The following is a 23,607-nucleotide window of genomic DNA, read 5'->3' as shown; positions in this document are numbered from 1 at the left end:
AGCAACCGCCAAAATGGTTAAGTGAGTTACTCGCCACAATGATCATGAATGATTGCTAACAATGGTACCAGCTTCACTATCGAGGAGGTGCGTATTCGAATCACTGAATGGCTGAATGACCGAATGGTCTGAATGCTATTCAGCTCACCAGATGAAGGATTCCATGGATATAAAATTGCCCTCAACCTTGACCACCGCTCCTTCCTTGCCTCTGCCCACATATCCAACACATCCATCGACCTTCATCTGGTGATCATGGCAGACACTCCGAGCACTCCAGCTAAATACTCTCTCGCACAGATCCGTTCTCTGATGGACCGTCGGGCTAACATCCGTAACATGTCCGTCATTGCTCACGGTAAGCCACTCCTCCAGCATCTGGATATCAAGGTGACCAGATTGTCTAACCCGGTGCCTCTTCACAGTCGATCACGGAAAGTCTACTCTCTCCGACTCCCTGGTCCAGCGTGCCGGTATTATCTCCGCTGCCAAGGCTGGTGAGGCTCGTTTCATGGACACCCGTCCTGACGAGCAGGACCGTTGCATTACCATCAAGTCCACCGCCATCTCCTTGTACGCCAAGTTCCCCGACCCCGAGGATCTTAAGGAGATCCCCCAGGCCGTTGACGGTCACGAGTTCCTGATCAACTTGATCGATTCCCCCGGTCACGTTGATTTCTCTTCTGAGGTCACTGCCGCTCTCCGTGTCACTGACGGTGCCCTTGTCGTTGTCGACTGTGTCTCCGGTGTCTGTGTCCAGACCGAGACTGTCCTGCGTCAGGCCCTGACCGAGCGCATCAAGCCCGTCCTGTGTATCAACAAGGTCGACCGTGCTCTTCTCGAGCTCCAGGTCTCCAAGGAGGATCTCTACCAGTCCTTCTCCCGTACCATCGAGTCCGTTAACGTCATCATCTCCACCTACTTCGACAAGGCTCTCGGTGACGTCCAGGTCTACCCTGACCAGGGTACCATCGCCTTCGGTTCCGGTCTCCACGGATGGTGCTTCACTGTCCGCCAGTTCGCCGTCAAGTACGCCAAGAAGTTCGGTGTTGACCGCAAGAAGATGCTTGAGCGTCTCTGGGGCGACAACTACTTCAACCCCAAGACCAAGAAGTGGACCAACAAGGGTGAGCACGAGGGCAAGACCCTTGAGCGTGCCTTCAACCAGTTCATTCTGGACCCCATCTTCAAGATCTTCGCCGCTGTCAACCACAACAAGCGTGATGAGATCTTCACCCTCCTCGAGAAGCTCGAGGTTGTCCTCACCAACGACGAGAAGGAGCTCGAGGGCAAGGCCCTCCTCAAGCTCATCATGCGCAAGTTCCTGCCTGCCGCTGATGCCCTTCTGGAGATGATCTGTATCCACCTCCCCTCCCCCGTCACTGCCCAGAAGTACCGTGCCGAGACTCTCTACGAGGGTCCCCAGGACGACAAGGCCTGCATCGGTATCCGTGACTGTGACCCCACTGCTCCTCTGATGCTGTACGTCTCCAAGATGGTGCCCACCTCCGATAAGGGTCGTTTCTACGCCTTCGGTCGTGTCTACTCCGGTACCGTCAAGTCCGGTATCAAGGTCCGCATCCAGGGCCCCAACTACATCCCCGGAAAGAAGGAGGACCTCTTCATCAAGGCCATCCAGCGTACCATTCTCATGATGGGTCGCTTCGTCGAGCCCATTGAGAACGTTCCCGCCGGTAACATCGTCGGTCTCGTCGGTGTTGACCAGTTCCTGCTCAAGTCTGGTACTCTTACCACTGATGAGACTGCCCACAACATGAAGGTCATGAAGTTCTCCGTTTCCCCCGTCGTGCAGCGCGGTGTCGAGGTCAAGAACGCCCAGGATCTTCCCAAGCTTGTCGAGGGTCTCAAGCGTCTCTCCAAGTCCGACCCTTGTGTCCTGACCATGATCAACGAGTCCGGTCAGCACATTGTTGCCGGTGCTGGTGAGCTTCACCTCGAGATTTGTCTTAAGGATCTCGAGGAGGACCACGCTGGTGTTCCCCTCCGTATCTCCGACCCCGTCGTCGCTTACCGTGAGACCGTTGCTGCTGAGTCCAGCATGACTGCTCTGTCCAAGTCCCCCAACAAGCACAACCGTATCTACATGACCGCTCAGCCCATCGAGGAGGATGTCTCCCTTGCCATCGAGTCTGGCAAGATCTCCCCCGTGACGATTTCAAGGCCCGTGCCCGTGTCCTTGCCGACGAGTACGGCTGGGATGTCACCGATGCCCGTAAGATTTGGTGCTTCGGTCCCGACACCACCGGTGCCAACCTGCTCATCGATCAGTCCAAGGCTGTGCAGTACCTGAACGAAATCAAGGATTCCGTTGTCTCTGGATTCCAGTGGGCCACCCGTGAGGGTCCCGTCGCTGAGGAGCCCATGCGTTCCGTCCGCTTCAACATCCTCGATGTCACTCTCCACGCTGATGCCATTCACCGTGGTGGTGGTCAGATCATCCCCACTGCCCGTCGTGCTCTGTACGCCGCCGCTATGCTTGCTGACCCCAACCTTCTCGAGCCCATCTTCAACGTCGAGATCCAGGTCCCCGAGCAGGCTATGGGTGGTATCTACGGTGTCCTTACCCGCCGTCGTGGTCACGTCTACAGCGAGGAGCAGCGTCCCGGAACTCCTCTGTTCATGGTCAAGGCTTACCTTCCCGTCAACGAGTCCTTCGGTTTCCCCGCCGATCTGCGCTCCGCCACCGGTGGTCAGGCCTTCCCCCAGTCCGTGTTCGATCACTGGAGCATCCTTCCCGGTGGCTCTCCTCTCGACGCTACCACCAAGCCCGGTCAGGTCGTCCAGGAGATGCGCAAGCGCAAGGGTCTCAAGGAGGTTGTCCCTGGATACGAAAACGTAAGTCATTCTTCTATTACCTTCAGGTCACAGCCACTAACTTTGTTCTCTAGTACTACGACAAGCTGTAAAAATGTTCACGGACACTCAGATTTGCACTACTGCCAGTCATTCGTGGAATCTTTCATGAGATTGATGAATTCAATACAATTTCTTCGGTTCAAACAAAATTTTATTCCCTCATTCTTCGCTCTTTGCCTCGATCATACCACCTCTAGAACTTGAGTCATCTTTCACGAAGTCTCAAAACTTCATTGACTCTTTGCGGGTTTCTATTGCTTTTTGCGGGTTGATTTTGCTTTGCTTTTGCGTTATGGTTTTTTCTTTGCTGAGGTCTAGCTACCAGTTTCGTTATGCAAATAAACTTGGTATGCTAGGCACGGTTGTTCCTCGTAGACTGTAAATTGTTCGTAAAGTCCCAATAATTGAAATGATCCTTCGCGCCGAGTGTGTACTGCAGACATCAGGCACGTGACCGCGTTTTTCTGACGGCTTCGGGGTCGCGCGCAGGTGGACCGTAACCCGACTGCCCATCTTCACTTGCCTGAGGATGCTCATTCTTTCCGCTTGAGATACCTTGTCACTGAATTAGCCTACTTGATTTCGCTAGCCAGGTCCTTTTGACACTTCCACTTGTTGCAAGCAAAAGTTTCCGTGGGCGACAACCGTCAAAACCGGATCCCTGCAATCATTGTTATCCACATCGCTTGCCTCATTAACCCAATTCAACCCGCAGAGCTCAAGCTCGCGTCCAATAAGTCATCATGCATTTCACCGATGCCGAGGCGGTTGGCGTCAAGCAGTGGGTGGTGAAGAAATTGGAAGATATGTGAGTTGACCATGCACCTAAGCTGGAGCTCGAGGGTGGCGACCAAGCAGCTGCTAACTCTTTCTTTTCTGACTCCAGCTCTGATGCCGACTCCGATGTACTCGCAGACTATGTCCTAGCACTTGTCAGGACTGATGCGCCAGATGACGAGAACAAGAGGAACTCGGTTGAAAACCTCGAGGATTTCTTGCGCGAACGTGAGTAGCACCGATCGCGTTTTGCCAGCATCAATCGCTGATTGTCTATAGACACGCAACCATTCGTCAATGAACTCTTCACCACATTCGGTCCCAAGGCAGCCCCTCCAACACCTCAGACCAAGCAGCCGAGCTCCAATCCCGCCCAAAATTTCACACCTTCACAAGTCCCCGCGAATGCCCCAACTGGCCCGCGGGGAGTAGCTACTACTCCCGGTAGCGGCCGCAAACGAACATTTAACGATGGATTCCAAGGCGAGCCGGAGCAGGATAACGGTGCGTACCAGAACCGGGCCATGAAGGCTCCTCGACGTGGTGCGCGCGGTGGTGGTCGCGGTGACTTTATGGGTGGCCATCAAATGTTTGGAGTGCAACCTGGTCAACAATATGGGCAGCAGCAGTACCAACAACAATACCCGCAGCAGCAGCAGCAGCAAGGATTCCCCATGATGCCCGGGTTCCCGCAATTCGACCCGAATGATCCTATGGCGGCAGCTATGATGTCGATGCAAGGAATGCCAGGCATGGGATTCCCCCAAATGCCTGGTATGCCCATGCCCGACATGTCGGGGGGGCCAGCCGGGCGCTGACCAGATCCCCAAGAGAAACCAGCGCTGCCCATTCTATGATACCCAGGGCATTTGCTATCTGGGAGACACCTGCCCTTACCAGCATGGTGAGGCTGGTGCTTCAAACGATGATGGTAAGTGAAAAGTAGTATCACAGCCAGGGATTGCATTGCTAACGACCGTAGAATATGACCCTAAGACTGCTGGTATGCACGCGAGGGGCGGTGGTTACGGGCGTGGTGACCGAGGCCGTGGCCGTGGTCGCGGTGGGTTCGGCGCACGACGCGGCGGTCGATCGGAGTTCTCCTCTGCTGGCCCCAACGAAGACCAGTCTGTGACGACGATCGTGGTTGAGCAGATCCCAGACGAACATTTCAATGAAGAATCCGTCCGTGGATTCTTCTCTGAGTTTGGCAACATCGCCGAGGTCTCTCTGCAGCCATCTAAGAAGCTTGCTCTGGTCAAATATGACACTTTCCCAGAGGCCAAGGCCGCGTGGTCTAGTCCCAAGGTCATTTTCGACAACCGTTTCGTGAAGGTTTACTGGTACAAGCCGGAACAAGAAGCACCAGCCAGTAGCCTCCGAGCTGAGGCCCCAGCTTTCAACCCAGAGGAGTTCGAGAAGCAGCAACAAGAAGCCCAGAAGGCACACGAAGAAAAAATGAAACAGCGCCAGGAGACTGAAGCCGCGAAGCAAGCTCTGGAGCGTCAACGCGACGAGCTTCTCAAGAAGCAGCAAGAAGAGCGAGCCCGTCTCATGCAGAGACTTGGTGGAACAGACGCAAGCGCTGCCTCTGCGGACGCCATGTCCGTCGAGCCCGCTGCCGACGAGAACGCCAGTGAAGAAACAAAGCAGTTGCGAGCCCAGCTCGCCGCCCTGGAGGCCGAGGCGAAGACATTAGGCCTCGATCCCGAAGCTGACCCTGCACGTGGCGGCTACCGAGGACGAGGTGGTTACCGCGGTCGAGGTGCATTCCGCGGACGCGGTGGCTACGACCCCAACTTCCGCGGTGGATTCCGTGGACGTGGTGCGTTTGGAGCTCGTGGCCGCGGAGGTGTTCTTCGTCTGGACAACCGTCCTCGCCGGGTTGCTGTCTCCGGCGTTGAACTTCATTCGGATAAGGATGAGGCATTGCGTCAACATCTGATGGTGAGTCGTCCCTTAAGTTTACACTCAAGATTTTCTCACATATACTAATTTCTACGCAGGGCGTCGGTGAATACGAGTCTATCGAAGCAAACCCCGACCAAGCCAACTCTGTTATCGTGGCTTTCAAGGAGCGATTCCAGGCAGAGAAGCTGATGTTCTCCCCCTGGAACATTCCCTCCGTGGGCGATGTCCAACTTACTTGGGTGGCTAATCCTCCTATCTCCATTCCTGCTCCTTCGGCCGAAGCCAAGACCCAGGACGAGCCGGAGGATACAGTCATGTCGTCTGCGTCGACGCCGGCGCCACAAGTGAATGCTGCGCCCGCTCGTGATATGGATTATGACGTTGCCGAGGATGACAACTGGGGTGCGCAGTAATAGATACTCGATTCTTTGTACCATTTATTCACCGGTGGCTTGTGTAGGCTGCATTTAGCTATCACTTAGGGCTGAGCATTGTACTCGGTCTGTTCTTCTTGTTCATTCATTTACCCTTTTTCGTAGCTCGGAGCGCAACACTGGATCAGACGTCCGCCGTGGGCTTTTGCCTTGTACATATGACTGCTCTCCCAATGGTGCAGGATACCTTCGAGTCCTTCGACAAGCTCATGAGAGCTTCAATCAGATCTTCTGGGGAATCAACTCCACCGTATATCCATCCTTTGCCATTAGCATTCGTGCCAGAAACAAGACGTGGAATACTCACCGGATCAGCAACCATGGCAAACTTCTCAAAGAACCAAGCGTAATTCTCATGAATCTCCCCCCTCCCAATCCCCCTCTCAGCCTCCCACTCCGAAAGCGGCACCGTATCCCTAGAACAAACACCCACGTCTTTCAAAATCGACACCCCACCATCCCTCAACCTCTTCACAGCAGCAGGCACGTCAGGAACCGTGAATCCCAAATGCGAGAATCCAAGGCTCGGAGGCTCATTGCCTGTGGATATCCCACCAGACTCTGCGCCGTGCGTATGATACAATTCCAAAAGTCCAGCTGTTTTGGTCATGATGGGGATTTCACTTGTTTTCTTCGCCCAATTGCTGATATCCTCCTCTGTTCGGGCTTCTGCTGGTGGGTGACCTAGGTAGTAAATTGTGAAAGGGCCAGCATTCATAGTGAACACAATTCGCATGCCGAGAAGATCAACGTAGAAATGAAGAGATTGGGCTGGATCTCTGATACGGATAGCGAGGTGGTTCAGCTTGTAATCTCTTGTTGCTGGGTTTGGTGGCGGATTGAGGGGCGGGGCTGCGTTGAACACGCCCTCTTCTTGTGCTTGGACGGATTGGAAGTTGTTGGTCATTTTGTTCACGTTGTAGATTGACTGGAGTGGAAGCTCTTGGGATTGTCGAGTTTGATGAGGGGTTAAATGCGGGGGGACTAGACTGTTCCCACTTGCATCTACTATTTATTTGGACACTAAGACTCGTGGATTTACTGATACACAATCATATCCATGCCTCCGTTGTATGGCAACGTCACTCGTCGGAATCCACTCCCCTCTGCATCGACGTATGCAAAGAGTTCCGTGTACTTGTCCCCAGCCATGATTGTGTTGTCCGCGATGATCACAGCGCCTGGTCTCAGGTTGGGCTGGACGAGCTTCAGGGCAGGGAGGGCAAGTGGTGTCCAGACTATTTAGACATGGTTAGCACATTGTCACAAATGGAGGCTTAACATAGTCTCGAGAGACAACAAATGTAGTCTGTGTCTCGCTATATATCAATGAGCAAAAAGATCCACTTACTATCCAACAACAGGAAATCCACGACTCCCAAATCTACAGTGAGGGTCTCACGCAAGTCCCCAACACGGGGAGAGATCGATCACATTCTCAACTTCCTTGCCAGCACTAGCCCAATGCCCTCTTGCAAGCTTAGCCTTGGAAGCCTCTTTTTCCGTGGCAATGACCCTCGGGATCCCGGAGCCAGCGCGCTTTGCGTTCTCCGCAACAGCAAGAGCAAGATAGATGGTGCTGACACCAAAGCTAGTACCAGCCTCGACAACTGTCTTTGCATTCGTACTGCGCAAGATATGATAGACAAGCTCGCATTTGTCCTGATCAAGGGCAATGAACTTGTCCAGCATAATGGAGTCGAATTCGTCGGTACATTGTGCTGGCAGGCTGCTCCAGTCCACAGCAGATTCTTGATTGAGGGATTTGGTATGTAGCTCTTGAAGAAGAGCGAGGATTTCCGGGGTGGTGGTTAGAGGTGTGGGCGGCATTCTGGCTGTAGGGTGGTTGGCTTTTAGGGCTCAGAGTGAGTTGGAGAAATTGGGGTTCAGTTCTCGTGTCCGCTTAGATACCCTCTCAGCTCCGCGGGGTTGTTCTTTTTTGATTGATATTCATGAGTCACCGGAAAGCCTTGTGCATATTCCGTACGCCCTTTGGCCTTTGGCTGTGGGTACTGCGGTTGTCGGACTCGGGAAGCGAGTGGCACAATAATGGCATCTCGAATGTTGGGGAAGTGCCGAGGCTGACCCACATAAGCAACATGATTGTACGAAGCTGCTACCTCTCTGCGTCAACCGGAAGGCTATTAGCCGGGGTCATCTGCTGATGTAGGTATTCTTGACATCTAATAAGTTCCGAGTGGTACTACATTGCCAAGAGTCCAGGTGGCTGCTAGCCTGTAATAACGGGTCTTTTCATTGCTCTAACAAATCTGCATAGCTATTCAACGACCTCCCAATCAAAGCAACCATCTCCCAGATATAGTCTGCCGTGAACAGCCGTGCCCATAACCGGGTAACGGCGGCACTAAGGCGGGTATTTGTTGCAAGGAGCCATTCTCGCGAAGCACCATGTTGCACCTCCATGACCATCTCGAGTACGAAGTCGCGTAGGCGATTCTCTTGCTCTGTCAGCTGTGGGTTCGGGTTAGGTACCGTCACTGCTTCTAGCCACTTCGCCAGTAACACCGCGCACTCAAGTGAGCATAGCGCATGTTGATTCGACCACAATGCGACCTGTGAGTGAGCCACGAAGCCGATACCCAGCTTGACAGGCGTGCTGAGAGCGTGTGCACAATGAAGCGCAGCGCGGGTGAGACGATCCCCACGTCGAACGCACAGATTTTCACGCAAGCTCGTGGCAATCTGGACTGGGTCCCAAGTTTGTAGCTGGCGCGCTGAGCCGCAGTCGGCGTTGAGCCGGATGTAGGCTAGACGAAGCAGAGCTGCGGATGTGAAAGACAGTGGACCATGAGGGCTGAGTGGGTCGACGGAAGATTCTTGATTGCGCTCCCAACACTGACACCAACGTTCCAGCGCTTGTTCGACGGATACGAGTTCCGGTGTTGATGTGATTGAGGAGGGACTGAATCGATTCCGGCGCGATACTGGCAGGCGACCTGCTTTTGTCATGAGCCAGATATCCTGCAGGATTGCGTGGATGAGCACATATCCGCCGAGCGAAGAGAATCGCTGGACGTTGCTGTTTGGCTTGAAGAGGGCGGAGAGGGCGTCCTGGAATTCTGGTTCACCGGGGCTCTTCATGCGCTCGGCGTGCCAAATATCTGCTCGCGAAGCTTGCCATTCCTTCTCGGTGCAGGGTAGTTCCATCGTGAAATCCTCTGTAAGAATTACAGGAGGGACATCAAAGACGATGGTGTGGATGTTGAAGAAACAAAACACAATAAGCTTTGTGCGCTTCACGCATTCTCTTCTTATCCAGCTAGTCCAGGTGCCATCGCACTCGGGCAGCGTATTGAGTCCTCCCTTCCGCATGAGAGTTTCCATATGACTGCGGATCATCAAGGCTTCGTGGTATGGAGGGTTGTTGATGAACCAGGCAGATACTGATGTCAGATACAGTAAGGCTTGCAATGTTTCAAGGGTGTCGGTATCATCCGCCACATTGACGGGAGGTAACACGCCGGACAGGAAGACTCGGCGAACATGCTCCAATGTAACAGGCTTGGCAATCTGATAGAGATTATAGCTGGTTTCTGGTTCCCGACAGTAGCGTGCACCGAGAGCAGCCATTGAAAGGAACAACGGCAGAGTCATTGATTCTACATTGAGGGTCGGGATGTGTACGATGGGATAGTGGTCGTGGAAACCAGTAAGATAACCGGTCAAGCATCGAGATAACGCATGCCGAGATGGAAGCGACGGATTCGGTACGACGTTGGCATACTCGGACATCAGATTGAAGAACTTCTCCCGGCATTGAGCCGTCACGGGCACGAATCCGGTAGGCTGACGTGCTTTGCCGGAAGTATGATATCCCTCCGGCTGGAGAGAAGGCAACTGGGCACCATGTCGAGGGAGCACCGAGCTGGAAGGTGTTGAAGGCGCAGTTTCAGTAAGTGACACTCTATCAGAAGTCTGATCATAGTCATGAACCGGGGAGAACTGCAGTGGTGGAAATAGCGGGAGTGGCTGGTAAGCCGGTGAGAACGGATGACTCGGCAGGGGAACACTGTCCAAAAAGGAGGTGAAATCATTTCCCTCATAGGAGCCAGGTGCAAAACCACCCAGCGTATACCCGAAATCCGAGCCTGGGATTGGAGTGGTGGGGCCTGCTGAGGGGGTGTCGGTGCTAGTCAATTGAGCTCCTAGCATCGGGGTCTGGTGCACGGCCGGCGACAACGCTGGATAGTGCTCATTGGACCCCTGCAATGACCTGTTAGATTGGGCATGGTCTGTGACTACCGATGCCAAGGTGTCTAACCCGTCCAAAATGGGGTGTGCGGGGGATGGAGTTGGTGTCTGAATGCTGGCCGGGCTTGCGTCCGGGTTGTGAGAAAGTCGCTCATGGCGAGCCAGCAGATCCCTGTAGCTAGTTCAGCATGTTTTCTTCATACATGAAACATAGGGCCATGACCTACTTGCGGGTGAAGGCCTTGGGGCATTGGAGGCAGACGAATGGTTTTTCTTTGGTATCTGTGGGGATATTAAATGGGGCTCCAAAATGTCGGCGAGTTGAGATCTTACGTGAGCGATCGTGTCGTTGGAGATGCTCCAGACGAGCGAATGCCCTCGGGCACCGTTGGCACTGGTAGGGCTTGCTACTCAACATGGGGAGTGTACATGGCGTGTTGAACTGTCAACAATAAGTGACCGGGGAGACGGGGATTCAACTCCGGAGGTCTTTGCTTTTTGCGTATGATTCAATACTCCGTACATCGACCCGGACCAGATCTACGTATCGTGGTACAGCCCTGCACGCCGATCTACTGCAGAGTCAGCACTGTCACGGGGTTTAATTTACAAATTTCATTATCGTTATTTTTTTCTTATATTATGATATCCCTACGGAGTACCAAGTCGTCTTGGATTCCCCAAATCCCCAAATCGGAGAGACATGACTCATCAATTTGCCTCTCCCCATGTGGAAAAGCTTGTTCAATTCCACGATATTTTGTTTATCCGCACGCCTTCCCCAAATTTTTTAACACCACCGCGTAGATGGTTCTGGTAGGCGGTAAGCGGCAAAACATCCGTGGAACTTAGCCAAGGCCGTGTCAATATGATTACAAACAACGGTACCGGCGATAAACGCATTCGTAAGATCGCTCAGAATGCCGATCTATAGCAATTACTCGAATTTCACACAGCATAGAAACCACCTGAGGAACCATATTCAGCCATGTCCAAGCAGGTAACGCTGCAAATCATTCGCTGAATGGTGTCACAAAAATTAGCTACAAATATTCACATGTCTGCAAGGAAAAGAGCGTACATCAGCATAAATTGGAGATTTCGATAACCATGTCGGCTTTTTATCCTGATTTCTCCAATTCTTGGTATCCACATCTTTCAGTCTTAGCTTTGTATAAAAAACTGTCAGGTCCCCAGAATAGAAAGGCGCAAGATAGTATAAGTCCGACTCACATCCTTACTTTGTGGCCTCTTAACCTGGACCTTTAATTCCAGAGCCAGAAGCCATGACGAAACGAGAAGACACGCCAGAGTCTCTGTGCGAGTCTCAAGACATTGAATTTCGATACCTGGAGCTGGAAACGCCGCTCCCTACGCCATGCATTAGTCTTCCACCAGGCCCAAACCAGTCCCCTCCACCTGAACCGCCTAGTTTGAAGAAATACACTTCTCCATTCCTGTGGCCGAAATGGCGCAAGTCAATGATGACTTATATTGCCTGTGGCGTCACAGCGCTGGCCGGTTATGCGGCCGGAGAAGTGAGTCCTGCATCGGAGGAGTTGACGAAACTATGGGGAATCAGTACTGTGGTGTATAATTTGAGCATCACGCTTTTCTGCTGTGGCTTTGCTCTTGCGCCCATGGTGCTAGCACCGTTCTCGGAGATTAATGGACGGCGGCCGATTTTCATCGCTAGCGGTATTCTTTTTGTTGGTATGTATACTACAATTTGCTCCTTTCCTGGACTGGTCTAACGGTGTTTATAGCAAGCTTGGTCGGTTGCGGAGGCACACGTTCGTTCGCTGGACTTTGCGTAGCTCGGTTCTTCCAGGGTGTTGGTGGTTGTAAGTTTACGCCTGGATCCAGTGATCATTGTTCTTGACTTGAATATGTATTGACTCGGCCTCACAGCAACATTCTCCACCATGGTTGGAGGTGTTATTAGTGATATCTACCACGCCCACGAGCGCAACACGCCTATGGCCCTCTTCTCGGCAGCGGCACTCTTCGGTACCGGCCTGGCACCGCTGATTGCCGGTGTTATTGTCAGCCGTACCACCTGGCGCTGGCTGTTCTATTCGCACGCCATTGTCTCGGCCGCCTTCGTCGTTGTCATCTACTTCTTCTTCAAGGAAACTCGAGGCAGCGTCCTGTTAAGCCGAAAGGCCGCGAAACTCAACAAATATTATGAGCAGCTGGAAGAAGCTGGCCACCATGGTGTCATGCTTTCGAGTGAAGAATCACCGGATGAGAAAAGCATTCGCAGAATTAGATGGAAGGTGAAGAGTGACGAACAGCGAGCCTCGCTTGTCTCTATGATCCAAATCTCGGTCTCTCGTCCATTCCGTAAGTTCAACCAAAGTCTCATATGTAGCACAGCTGACACCTTTCCAGACATGCTCTTCACTGAGCCGGTCGTGTTCTTCTTCTCCCTATGGGTATCTTTCAGCTGGGCAGTCCTCTATCTGCAATTCGGCTCTGTGCCACTAATCTTCCGTACAAATCACAACTTCACCGTCGAGCAATGTGGTGCAGTTTTCACGTCGATGTGTGTTGGTGTGATCCTGATCAGTATCATCAGTATCTATCAGGAACGAATTGCTGCCCGTTTCGGATTCAAAACTACGGCTGCCGAGGGACGACTGTACTTCGTTTGTATTGAGTCAGTACTCCTGCCTATTGGCATGTTTTGGTTCGGCTGGACTTCTTTCCCATCTGTGCCTTGGATCGTGCCTGCTATGGCTGTGGGGTGTTCCACCATGGGAATTTTCTCGATCTATCTCGCTACCTTCAACTATCTTGCTGATACTTATCATCGGTACGCAAGTTCGGCGATTGCGGCGCAGTCTTGCTGTAAGTTCTTGCTTGATGAACGATTGTTTTATTTGTAACATCTGCTAACATGCTTTTCGTTAGGCCGGAACCTGCTTGGTGGTGTCTTTCCGCTAGTGACGAACGCCATGTTCAACAACCTTGGATTCCCAGAAGCGTCAAGTTTGCTCGGAGGCATTGTAGGTTTCAACCATCATCAGAGAGAATTGAAATTGACACCAAGCTAACAATCTTCATAGGGCGCTGGGTTGACTTTGGTCCCTTGGGTGTTGGCCTTGTATGGACCCCAGATCCGGGCAAAGAGCAAACTCGCAAGTGTAAGTGAATCCCCCACCGTCCACATCTTGAGCAAAAGACTAACAACCCAACAGGAGCTCGCACATTAATTGCATGGGCTATTGTCTGCCCGCATCAAAATTAAAAGTAATTTAATCATAGAGCGCTCTCGGGTGCATTTCATCATATAGACCAGTTGACATGCATATTACCATTATCAACAGCTTCAGGTCAGACTAGCTAGTTTGAAATCTGGATACATCAAATTCGAGCATATTATACTCAAGCTGCACATTGATCATAGGAATCTTCGTTTGCTATAGATTTCCCAGGTTCAGGCCCATGGGTGCGTAAACAGGTCGCTTCGGGGATGTATATAGAATGACGTCATCTGCTAGCAACAAGCCAAAATCAGATTATCTCGGGCGTTGGGAATGCCGGAACGGATGAGCCCCATTGATTCCACGACGAATATGCTCAAAGCGTCCATCGTCTTCGCTGTCACTGTCCATTTGATCCAAAAGACGATCAATGTCGTCGCCCGCATGGGCCTCCATTCCTGGCTTCGCCTCCAAACTTTGGCCATTGTGGGACGTGGAGCTCTGAGAGCCTTGGCTTTCATGATGATATGCTCCATTGCTGGCATTGATAGACTCATTGAGGCTGCTTTGTGTGCTCTCTGGCTGCAATGGTCGAGGGCTGAAGCGGTATCCCGAGTTTTCGGGGCTAGACATGAACATGAGAGTTTCGATGGCGTCCTGCTCCATTAATGTGTTTTCGGAGGGTGTACGACCACCATAGAGTCCATTCGGTGTAGATGTCGGTGCGTTGAGATGTGTTGGTGCCAGTGATGGGGTCCCAGGGCCTATGGCTGCTCCGTTGAGAGGCCTGTTCAGCCCATTCTCTTGGTGAGAATGATGGCGTCGGTGGCGGGTGAAGGGGGTGTAGGATGAAGGTTTAGAGATTGCATTAGGATTTGGTCGACGGCGTTGGCTCTGACCATTCGATAATATGATATCGACAGGCGGTGCTAGCTTGCTAGTAGCGGGGAAATGATCAGGCGCAAATGCTGACCGTGAGCGGTTGTGACTTGAGTGGTGAGAGGCTCTATTGAATGATGATTGTGAGTTTGTCGAGAATGGCGTTGAGTTTCCTGCTGGTAAAGACGCGATATCACTCGGTGCCGATGGACTTAATGACGATGCGCTGTGTTGGGTTCGAAGGGTATTCTGTGGAGTGCCTGCGCGAGATTGAGACTGCCGGGCCTGCTCGACCTTGGCAGCTGCATATGAAAGACGCGAACGGATATGTACAGAAAGCTTGAAAGATGAGCGATGAATTTTGTAGGGAGAGTGGAGATAGAATTACCTGTGCAATCCTGTTCCCATATAATGAAGAGCCAGTACTTTTCGATCGTCGCCTCGCAACCCCATTCAGATCAGTACTATGGGTTACTGGGGTATCTATAGTGGGCTTGTGGTCGCCGGCAGCTGTTCTTTTTTGGCTGGGGGCCAAGCCAGTATCAAAGTTCGAATGCACGCGCGAATGCTTTGGTGAGGGCGGGGGTGATAGAGAAGCATTGCCAGCTTTAATTGGCGGTAGTGATGGTTGCCATCGATCTATTGAGCATCCATTCACTGGCTGGGTCTGCGGGGCCATGTGGGTATCCTGTGGTTCCTGATCCATCCGCGATGTCGGTGTATGCTCAGCCGTTTTGTGAGAGGTTTCGAGTTGTGTCGGTTGATCGGTGCCATTTGTAGAGGAAGGAAAACTGAAAAGGGAGTCTGTGAGGGTGCTAGCGGAGTGAAGATCTGGTCGTCGGCTGTCAACCGAAGTATCACTACCGCGCTCCGACGATTCAATGTAGGCCGGTGTCGAGTTCCCCTCGCCATGGGCGACGGTAACAGCGTTCAAGCCGTCTATATGCAGCGATAAAGGATGTTGTAATCGCATGGGTTCTTCGGCGGGAGATAATTTGTGAGGCATGGGGGACATCGCGTCCAAGGTGTTCGCACTGCCCGCCTCCGCATTAGGCACCCCGCGAGCAGACTGAGTGTCGCGGCCGTTATCCATGGTCGGCAGGCCGTTGATGATTTAGGATTGTGTTTTGGGTAGCGATAATTGGCAAATACGCGCGACCTAGCTTTAATTGGACGTTATGGCGGCCGACACGATCTCAACACGCATGACCTGTTCTCAGGTCACCGCATAGAGAGCCGGGAATGTCCGATATCAAGCGATATGCAACTAGAGAGCAGTTCAAATCTCAACCAATGTAGGGTTCTGGGAAGAGCGACCGTCCAAGTGGCGATCAACCACGCGCGCAAGGGTTGCGACAGCACGAGGCGGCAAACGAGTCAATTGGTCCCCACCGTGACTGAGACCCCGGATGAGTGGCCCGACAGGGGTTTGAAGTGAATATTGCAAGTAGGGAAGGGTGTAAGATTCGAACAATCCAATAGTGCGCCACAAGGTACTTGTATCAAAAAGACCAGAATGGTGGGAGGAAAGCCCACGCCTCTGGCTTGTTCGACGCGTTGTCCGCGCGGTCACGTGTGTAGTGACGAACATACCTCGAGCCAAAAAAAATTAACATATGTTCAGTTTTGGCCTAGAGTAAGTATAATCATTTATGCCTTCAAGAATGTGACGATAATAGAAGATAAGTGAGGGTGGCAGTCACATCGGGACCTGTGGACATTGTATCCTGTGACATCCATATAGTGCAGTACAACTATACCCGCAGCCTAATTTGGTACTTATGACCACGCAGTTTATTCAAATCAAGAGAAATCAATTTCAAACTTCGATGAGTATAACTAAACAACAATTTTCAAGGAAAGTACACCCGGGGCAACGACGACCACAATAACACCAAGCAAATGGAAACTCTACAGTCAACAGAAGTGACAAAAGACCGAACACAAAGTGAAAGCAAGTTGAGAACAAACAGAATCAGAAATGACAAAAACGAGCAAGTCCACCCTCCCCCCAGATCAAGAAGAGCCTCTAGGCGATTGGGTGCATAACCGCAGTCGTCTTCTTGAGGTATGCCTCAGTGAGGTTGGCAGTGATGCTGTCAACATCAGGCCCTTCAGCGCGGGCATTCGCCACATGGGCAGTCTTGGGCGCAGTGACAGTGTTGGTCACTGCGAGGCCTTTCTCGAGGTCTAAGATCACATTAGAGTCAAGATCAGAAGGCTCGAACAGTCACTCAAGACTTACCTGGCTTTTCAGAGACCTCCTTACTCTTCCTGGCGAGCTTCCAGGCCCTGTATGCAGCTTTCCAGGACTTCATCTTGACCAGAACTTTGGCTTTGTTGTTTTTGATCCTAAAATACTTGTCAGTGGATGTCTCTGGTCAGTGGCTTGGATATACTAACAAATAAGCCACCGCTATGGCAATGACCACGAAGACAACAACAGAAACAAGGATGATTCCGACCTCGTTGTTTGGCTTCTCAGCATACAGCTTGTGCTGCTGATCAAGTTTTTCTTTGCTAAGGCGTGGAAGGACAGCCATGTAAGCGAAGAAGATGATGAAAATTGATGAGAAAAGATGATCAAGCTTTGATGAAACTCGATAGGAGATGGATGTAGTTGGAGAATTACAGAAAAGAGGACAGGAATAATGAGCTGGTTTAAATAGACAAGAATACTCCTAAAATCTAGGTAGAGAGCCGACGACGAAGTAGAAGCCGCCGCCAGTTAGGGCTATACAGTTGGTTATTCCGTGGATACATATCTGCGAACCTCGGATTGCATCGGACTATCAACTTCTTTGCTGCAAGAGAACAGTGGATTTGAGATAACCCTGGAATGTACCTAGGTATGTCCAGGTAAACCCAAGGAAAGACAAACCATAGTTACCAAGTACGCTTTCAGCGACGGGGGGGTTAGCCAAAGAACAACCTTGGGAAAAGTAGCACCGCGGTCACGATGGTCAACAAGAAATGGGTGAAGGTCCAATGCAATAATCAGAAATGTTGATATAGAGTAACATTCAAAGTTATGTAGGTAGATACAAGTTTTTGGTCCAAACGCCATCCATCTATGCAAACGACACTGGCTAGATTAAGACATGCCCAAGAACGAATAGATCACTTGCGCTTCTTGCCACGGCCACGGCCACCAGACTCCTCATCTGGGTTCTTGCGCTTCTTACCCTCCTTGCGCCAGTAATCATTGCGCTCTCTCTTCTCACGCTCGGCCTTCTTCTCCAGACTATCAGCCACCTTCGCGCGGTAAACCTTGCGACGCTCCTCCTGTTTGGCAGAACGCTTAGCTTGCTTCTCGTTGCGCATGGTGGTGAGCTTCTGCATGAGATCGCGGGCCTTCTTTTCCTCGCCACCAAGGACAACAGCACGCTTCTGCATGTAGGTCTGGTCCTTGTGGCCCCTCATCTTAGTGATCTGGGACTTGAAGGGAAGGTCGGCGGCCAGCTGCTTGGGGACACGAAGCGGGTTGAAATGACGCTCCTGTCGCTCAATGGGCTTGTAGGTAGAATCCTTAAGTTGAGGCGTGGCGATACCCTGAGCGTGACGGACTTCACCAGTCAAACGCATGCCTTGCCATCCGCTGTCGCCCTTTTCACCCTCCACTTGATCCAGCAAGTTCGTCACAGGATTGTAGAAGCGGTGGGGCTTGATGGGGTACCAAGCACGTAGGAAGGCAATGTCACTCATCAGAATCTTATCCTCGAATGTGGCACGGAAGCATCCATCGGGCTTAGCGAGTGCACGCTTGATCTGACCTCGAATACCAGAGACGGTTTTGATGGATGCACCTTCGAACTTGGCAATTTCTAGCGAGGAGTTGAACATATCCTTGATGAAAGCGGTGTTCTTGAAGATCTTGTAAGGCACACCAGTAAGCTTGAGTTTCTTGACAATTTCTGTGTGCTCGTCGACGCTCTCAACAACACCAGTAGCGGCGATACGGAAACCGGGGTTCTTGTTGGAGAATGAGTTCACACAGCAGAAACCAGTGTTGGGCGCGACAAGTGGTCCATAGAATGTAGCAAAGCAGTGCATATGCTCAGGTGTGTACTTCAGCATACGGTTTCTTGTCCGACTGTCGGAGGTACTGTAGATGGGCATCGTCTGGAAGCGGCGCCAACCAAGTGAGAAGATCAATGGGTCATTGGTCTTGAGAATCTTCTTGTGCCAGCGATGTCTCTTGATACGAATACGCACGTATCCGAAGCGGTCCTCAGTAGGCGAAAGACCACCGACAATGACGGGGAAACGAGGGTTGAACTTTTGGACGAACTCGTAGGGAACGTTCTCCAAGACGATGCGTGCGTATGTGCCAGCCTTGTAGCCTTCAGCGCGAGCGCGCGAAGCAGGATCGAGGTTATCAAATTCGGCGCGGTTGATGTCGGTCTGCTTTTGCAGCTTGGCCTTTTGTAGGTCATACCAGTCGTCTTCTCCAAACTCGCCGTCGAGACCATCTCGCGTATCGTCTTGAGCTTTTCCGAAACCTTCGCGATCTTCCTCCTCGAAACGGAGCTTGAGCTCTTCCTTCTTCTTGGCATTCCGTTCACGCTCGGCTTCGAGGTCGGGAGTTTCTTCGGCGTCCTCATCGCCCTCTTCTTCATCGTCGTCCTCACCGTCTTCTTTGATGCCATTGAAGACCTCGCCAGATTCCAGGTCTTCGTAGTCACCATCGCCCTCATCCTCCTCATCCTCATCTTCATCCATGTCGTCCTCGTCATCTGACCCACCGCCAGAAAGCTTGGAAGTGATGAAGCGGCGTCTGAGTGATTCGAGCAACTCCTCATCGCGCCACTTTCGCTCCAGCTCGTCGTAGTCGTATTCTGGAACAGCGCGGAAGTCTTCTTGGTCCTTCTTCTCGTTGTTTGTCTTTTTGAAGAAATCTTCGCCGTTGTCGTCCGCGGTCTCGTCTTCGTCATCATCGTTGTCGGAATCATCACCGCGCCATGTCTTCACAACATCGGCTGGCGCAATGGATTCATCGTACATCATTCGTGACAGATCGGTGACTCGCCAGGGTGGACGTTTTCCGTGAATAGCTTGAGCATTTGCGAGCATGTTGTCCTTCCAACGAACATTACCTTCAGAGTCTTCATCTTCGTCTTCGTCCTCATCCTCATCCTCATCACTTTCGTCTTCATCGCCGCTCTCAAGCTCTTGCTCGTCAGCAGATGAGATAGATCCGAGGTCGGAATCACTGTCGGCGAACGCCATCTCTTCTTGCTCTGCCTCCTTTCCATTTTGTTTGGCCTTGAAACGAGACTCGAAATCTGCGGGCGCGGACATGTCGATTTCACCCTCGTCGTCGGTCACATCATCCCCGTCCATTTCCTCGTCATCCTCGCTGTCGGATCCTTCAGGAATTTCATTGTCATCCTGTTCAGTTTCGGCAATGCGCGCACGGCGATGACCCTTCCTGCCGGTTTCGTCATCGTCCACCTTGGCAACTGCCTCACCACCACGGAACAGACGAACACCTTGGTCGGCCTCACCAAGCATCTTGCGATCGCCCTGAAGACCGACCACAAGGTGTTCACCAAGACCGCGGCGCTCCTCATCGTCTGAGTCTTCTTCGGAATCCCGGTCAAAGGTGTTAGACTTGACATCAATGTAGACTGCATCTTTATCGACCAGGACACCACCGACATCAGACATCGGAGCGAAAAGCAGCTTTTGCTTTTCACCGAGCTTACGAGCCTTGGACTTCCCAGTCGCCTTTTGAATCTGCTGGTCCATGAAGGGAGTGGGGCATGGGTCAGGTAAACTCTCAATGCCGGCAACAGTCAAGTCACCAACACCAGGCACATGGACTCGCGCGCTGTGAGCTGGGAAGTTGGTACCGCGTAGATAACCGTAAAGCGCAACTGTGCGGTCACATTTCGGGTTCTCTTCGATCTGAGTAGGCGGCGTAATGTCCAAAAAGCGATCGGCGAGGGCGTACGGGTGGGAGTTGCGCCAGATGATGGGACGAGGGTTCTTCATGACGGACAAGAATCGAGAAAGATTGTGCACTTCGCGATCGGGGTAGCGGCCATTGATAACACCAGACAGATAGAACAGCTTTGCGCCGGAGTAAAGTTCACTCCAGAAACGGTGCTTGAGGCGCTTCTTAGCATCCTTCAAAGTACTCTGCTTCTTAAATTGATCCAGATGTGTCAGGATACCGAAGACGTTTCCAGGCATACCGGCCGTTGACAAGGCGTTCAAGAACTCCATGGTCTCCATCTCGAATCCAAAGTTTCCGTCAATCATGAGGAGCACGATGTCTGCGATCTTTGAAACATCGATAGCGGCAGCGAGCGAATCGGACGGACATTCGAGGAAGGTGAGACGCTGGCGCTTGGTTGTGACAACTGTCAATGGTCCCTGGGGCGAGCTGAGAGACTGCTTGGTATAGCGACGGATGAGAGATTTCAGGAGAGTGGTCTTGCCCACTCCCGGAGGTCCAACGATTGCGACGACGACCGGCGGTGCCTCCTCGGGCATGCGATCCACAAGAGGCACATGGAGTCTCTTTTCTTTGACCTATACAGAAATTTGGGTCAGCGTTCAGTGAACCGATAGCGAAAGAAATTTCATGTACGTACATCATGCGCTCGCGCTGCCTGCTTGTTGAGCTTTCCAGGCCTCGAGGTAACGAAGGCCTTTGGATTGGCACCTGCAACAGACAATTGTTGATTAGCTGGGGCTCAAGCAAAATGCCAAAAAAAAAATCGCAGCTTTATTGCAGCGGCCTCGACTTACCCTCAAATTTCTTCTTCTCCTTTGCAGGGCGATGCGCCCTGTTGGCTTGTTGCTCCATGCTGTGTGTAAAGAGGTAAGATACCTCACAGCTCCCCTCTGGTATCAGAGAAAAAGGATGACAGGGCAACTCAAGTACCAACGACTTCGCGAAATTGTTCGAGGCACTCCGTCTGACCGCTGAAAAATAGTTTCTGCCGTCTCAATCCGCGGTACAAGGCGGTAAGGGATCAAAACTTCCCATTGGTCCAAGCACCTGATATCACGGGATAACGGGACTTTTGTTTCTCCGGGGCCTTCCTTATCGTTATCGCGAGTCCATCGGATTTGAAGCTATTTGATTGGTCGAAGGCACCCGTGTGGGTCTGAATTCCTGAACAGTCGGCTGCGGCAGTATGTATGTCAACGGCGCTGAGGTGATTCAACCATACCCAAACCCTCAAGCCTGCTTTCCATTCTAGCCTCCAAAGATCTGTGGCAGAATATGCTTTCTTCGCATTTTGAGGTCAACTGTCAAAATGTCAAACAATATCCCACAGCGCTTCTGAATCGACCAAGCCCAACACCCGAACTTCGTAAATACCCTCCAAGGCTTCGCATGTGCGTTGTAAAAAATCGGCAACCTTGAAGTTCTGGGAATATCACAGCGAGCAGCACCAACTATCGTCATCACTTTGCGCAGTAGTCAGAGAACGACAAGAAGGGCAAGGGCCACTACAGCTGTTGTCGAACTTGCGTTTGGGGAGTACGCAAAGTACATGGCGTCACTTGAGAACAGGCCCATAAGAGTCAATTGAGAATTTGAGCTTGAGACCCTTCGATAGGTCAGGTCTTTCAATTGAGGAGCTCTCTTAACGGGCACATGCAACCTTGGGAATCGCAGATTAGATGGCTCTCGTCAAGTAGTAGCATTCTTGCTATAAGAATTATCGGCAGTGAACCACCATACCCTTAGGCTCAGTGTTTGAATGCTAATTAGACTAAATATTTCCCGAAGTTATCTTCGGGAAATGGAAAATCGGGAGTATGAGGCAATGGAGTCAATATACGTTCAAATCTCAGAACATCACTTCCCATAGTGCTGTGCCCAGTTCGCTTGGGCTAGCTGGATCTATAAGGCTAGATCCATATGAACTAGATACTATTAGTCATATCTTGTTAGATATTTTACGCTATCTCGCACGCCTTGGATCCATCAGAAGATGTGAATTTCCCCTCGCGGTTAGTTATGCGGGGCCGATAATCAACGATATCGGGGAGTGCATCCGATGTCTGTGCCGGCTATGAATAAGTACCCATTGGCCCCCGTTTGCGTGCGATTTTATTTCTAGGTCTGTATCATTGCAAAGCACACCACTCTATCGAGCCCATCGTACGAGACCTCATTTGGCACGCCCAGGAAGCTATCGTGTACAACCCTGAAACTCTTACTTCGACAAGACGAGCGCAATGTCTACCCGCCAGCCGCCCCCAGCTTACACAGCGCCACCCGAGTCGGGGGTGCATGCTGTATCACAGCTGTACAGATCGATCTCTGAGACCGCCTCCGACACATCTGCCCGTGTTTCAAAGGAGAAGTTCACCATTCGACCATGCTCAGCTCAAGCGTGGGTTGTACCCGCCGGCCACATCTGCCGCCTTACAACGCCCGACGGGCCACAGGTTGGAGATCTGAACATTTGGAACGCGAGTAACCCCCGGGAACGGATGTGGGCTGCACGTACCCGACAGATTCACGCCTCCCACGTATCCGTAGGCGACCGGCTGTGGTCGAACCTGCCCTACCTACGGCCCCTAGTTACAATTACTGGCGACTCGCTTGGGGGCGGGCAGCTGCATGAGGTACTTGGGCCGGATGGCAAGCGGAAGCCGGAGGTAGTATTCGGGCCTACGCAGTTTGGAGGACGGGTGCATGATTTGATGGGTACGCGTTGCGATCCCTATGTCAATCTCCTGATGGGTGGGGAGACGTTTGATTTCCACTGCCACTCGAATCTTACGCGGTCTGTGGTTCCATATGGGTTGACGGAGCTGGATGTCCATGATGTCTTGAATGTGTTTCAGGTGACGGGTCTGGATAAGGATGGGAAATATTTTATGGAGACATCCCCTGCAAAAGCGGGCGAGTACTTTGAGTTTTTCGCCGAAGTAGATGTTCTCTGTGCGCTGTCGGCGTGCCCTGGAGGTACGTGACTATGTCTTATCATTTTGTTCCATACTAATACTTTCAGGTGATCTTTCCCAGTGGGGCTGGGATGATAAGGAAGATGGCATGGGATCGACCTGTCGTCCACTGGGCGTGGAGGTATATCAATTGGATAGTAAGGTCCTGGAGGGGTGGAAGGCACCGGAGAGTCCTCCATACAAGGGAATGCACGGCCTCAAGATGCCGTCCCGCGAGGAAGACGGCTACGTGGGGCTCTAAACAACACCCCGCAATTCCCGAGTGTCGTCATTTCAATCAAGTCAAGAACGACTGTGTTCCTTGCGCGGACATACCTGACTCTGCAAAACCCATGGCATGTCAGACATGACCTGTACGTGTTGCCCAA

The 23,607-nt window shown here is 51.9% G+C and overlaps 10 protein-coding genes across 10 annotated transcripts; 4 read left to right on the top strand and 6 right to left on the bottom strand.

Annotated features, from left to right (window-relative positions):
* Positions 1-13: 13 nt before the first annotated feature.
* Positions 14-2,927, top strand: N7506_002448 (Translation elongation/initiation factor/Ribosomal beta-barrel; the record flags this gene model as incomplete). The annotated part of the gene is made up of 5 exons (XM_056951743.1): positions 14-21; positions 144-358; positions 426-2,096; positions 2,150-2,856; positions 2,910-2,927. The coding sequence occupies 5 exons, from the start codon at positions 14-16 to the stop codon at positions 2,925-2,927; spliced, it is 2,619 nt and encodes an 872-aa protein (XP_056814894.1).
* A 693-nt stretch (positions 2,928-3,620) lies between these two features.
* N7506_002447 (CCCH zinc finger and RRM domain protein) lies at positions 3,621-5,978 on the top strand (the record flags this gene model as incomplete). Its single annotated transcript, XM_056951742.1, has 6 exons — positions 3,621-3,685; positions 3,764-3,882; positions 3,934-4,447; positions 4,488-4,585; positions 4,637-5,601; positions 5,661-5,978. 6 exons carry the CDS (start codon positions 3,621-3,623, stop codon positions 5,976-5,978), a joined length of 2,079 nt encoding a protein of 692 aa, XP_056814893.1.
* A 145-nt stretch (positions 5,979-6,123) lies between these two features.
* On the bottom strand, positions 6,124-6,906 carry N7506_002446 (putative lactoylglutathione lyase (Glo1); the record flags this gene model as incomplete). Its single annotated transcript, XM_056951741.1, has 1 exon — positions 6,124-6,906. The coding sequence occupies one exon, from the start codon at positions 6,904-6,906 to the stop codon at positions 6,124-6,126; it is 783 nt and encodes a 260-aa protein (XP_056814892.1).
* A 131-nt stretch (positions 6,907-7,037) lies between these two features.
* On the bottom strand, positions 7,038-7,829 carry N7506_002445 (O-methyltransferase; the record flags this gene model as incomplete). The annotated part of the gene is made up of 2 exons (XM_056951740.1): positions 7,038-7,237; positions 7,415-7,829. 2 exons carry the CDS (start codon positions 7,827-7,829, stop codon positions 7,038-7,040), a joined length of 615 nt encoding a protein of 204 aa, XP_056814891.1.
* Positions 7,830-8,252: 423 nt separating this feature from the next.
* On the bottom strand, positions 8,253-10,629 carry N7506_002444 (transcription factor domain-containing protein; the record flags this gene model as incomplete). Its single annotated transcript, XM_056951739.1, has 3 exons — positions 8,253-10,383; positions 10,439-10,493; positions 10,545-10,629. The coding sequence occupies 3 exons, from the start codon at positions 10,627-10,629 to the stop codon at positions 8,253-8,255; spliced, it is 2,271 nt and encodes a 756-aa protein (XP_056814890.1).
* An 868-nt stretch (positions 10,630-11,497) lies between these two features.
* Positions 11,498-13,429, top strand: N7506_002443 (Major facilitator superfamily domain general substrate transporter; the record flags this gene model as incomplete). The annotated part of the gene is made up of 7 exons (XM_056951738.1): positions 11,498-11,924; positions 11,978-12,055; positions 12,123-12,557; positions 12,606-13,064; positions 13,128-13,222; positions 13,283-13,360; positions 13,415-13,429. 7 exons carry the CDS (start codon positions 11,498-11,500, stop codon positions 13,427-13,429), a joined length of 1,587 nt encoding a protein of 528 aa, XP_056814889.1.
* Positions 13,430-13,735: 306 nt separating this feature from the next.
* Positions 13,736-15,392, bottom strand: N7506_002442 (uncharacterized protein; the record flags this gene model as incomplete). The annotated part of the gene is made up of 2 exons (XM_056951737.1): positions 13,736-14,638; positions 14,688-15,392. The coding sequence occupies 2 exons, from the start codon at positions 15,390-15,392 to the stop codon at positions 13,736-13,738; spliced, it is 1,608 nt and encodes a 535-aa protein (XP_056814888.1).
* Positions 15,393-16,328: 936 nt separating this feature from the next.
* N7506_002441 (uncharacterized protein) lies at positions 16,329-16,842 on the bottom strand (the record flags this gene model as incomplete). Its single annotated transcript, XM_056951736.1, has 3 exons — positions 16,329-16,489; positions 16,545-16,659; positions 16,699-16,842. 3 exons carry the CDS (start codon positions 16,840-16,842, stop codon positions 16,329-16,331), a joined length of 420 nt encoding a protein of 139 aa, XP_056814887.1.
* A 577-nt stretch (positions 16,843-17,419) lies between these two features.
* On the bottom strand, positions 17,420-21,116 carry N7506_002440 (GTPase BMS1; the record flags this gene model as incomplete). The annotated part of the gene is made up of 3 exons (XM_056951735.1): positions 17,420-20,839; positions 20,902-20,972; positions 21,059-21,116. The coding sequence occupies 3 exons, from the start codon at positions 21,114-21,116 to the stop codon at positions 17,420-17,422; spliced, it is 3,549 nt and encodes a 1,182-aa protein (XP_056814886.1).
* Positions 21,117-22,504: 1,388 nt separating this feature from the next.
* N7506_002439 (urea carboxylase-associated family protein) lies at positions 22,505-23,480 on the top strand (the record flags this gene model as incomplete). Its single annotated transcript, XM_056951734.1, has 2 exons — positions 22,505-23,240; positions 23,287-23,480. 2 exons carry the CDS (start codon positions 22,505-22,507, stop codon positions 23,478-23,480), a joined length of 930 nt encoding a protein of 309 aa, XP_056814885.1.
* Positions 23,481-23,607: the final 127 nt, after the last annotated feature.

Source organism: Penicillium brevicompactum, assembly GCF_028827555.1.
Source record: "Penicillium brevicompactum strain IBT 35665 chromosome Unknown utg000001l_segment0_segment1, whole genome shotgun sequence".
In the NCBI taxonomy this organism is placed as follows: Eukaryota; Fungi; Ascomycota; class Eurotiomycetes; order Eurotiales; family Aspergillaceae; genus Penicillium; species Penicillium brevicompactum.
The sequence above is the reverse complement of the archived record's forward strand: the minus strand, read 5'-3'. Positions and strand labels throughout refer to the sequence as shown.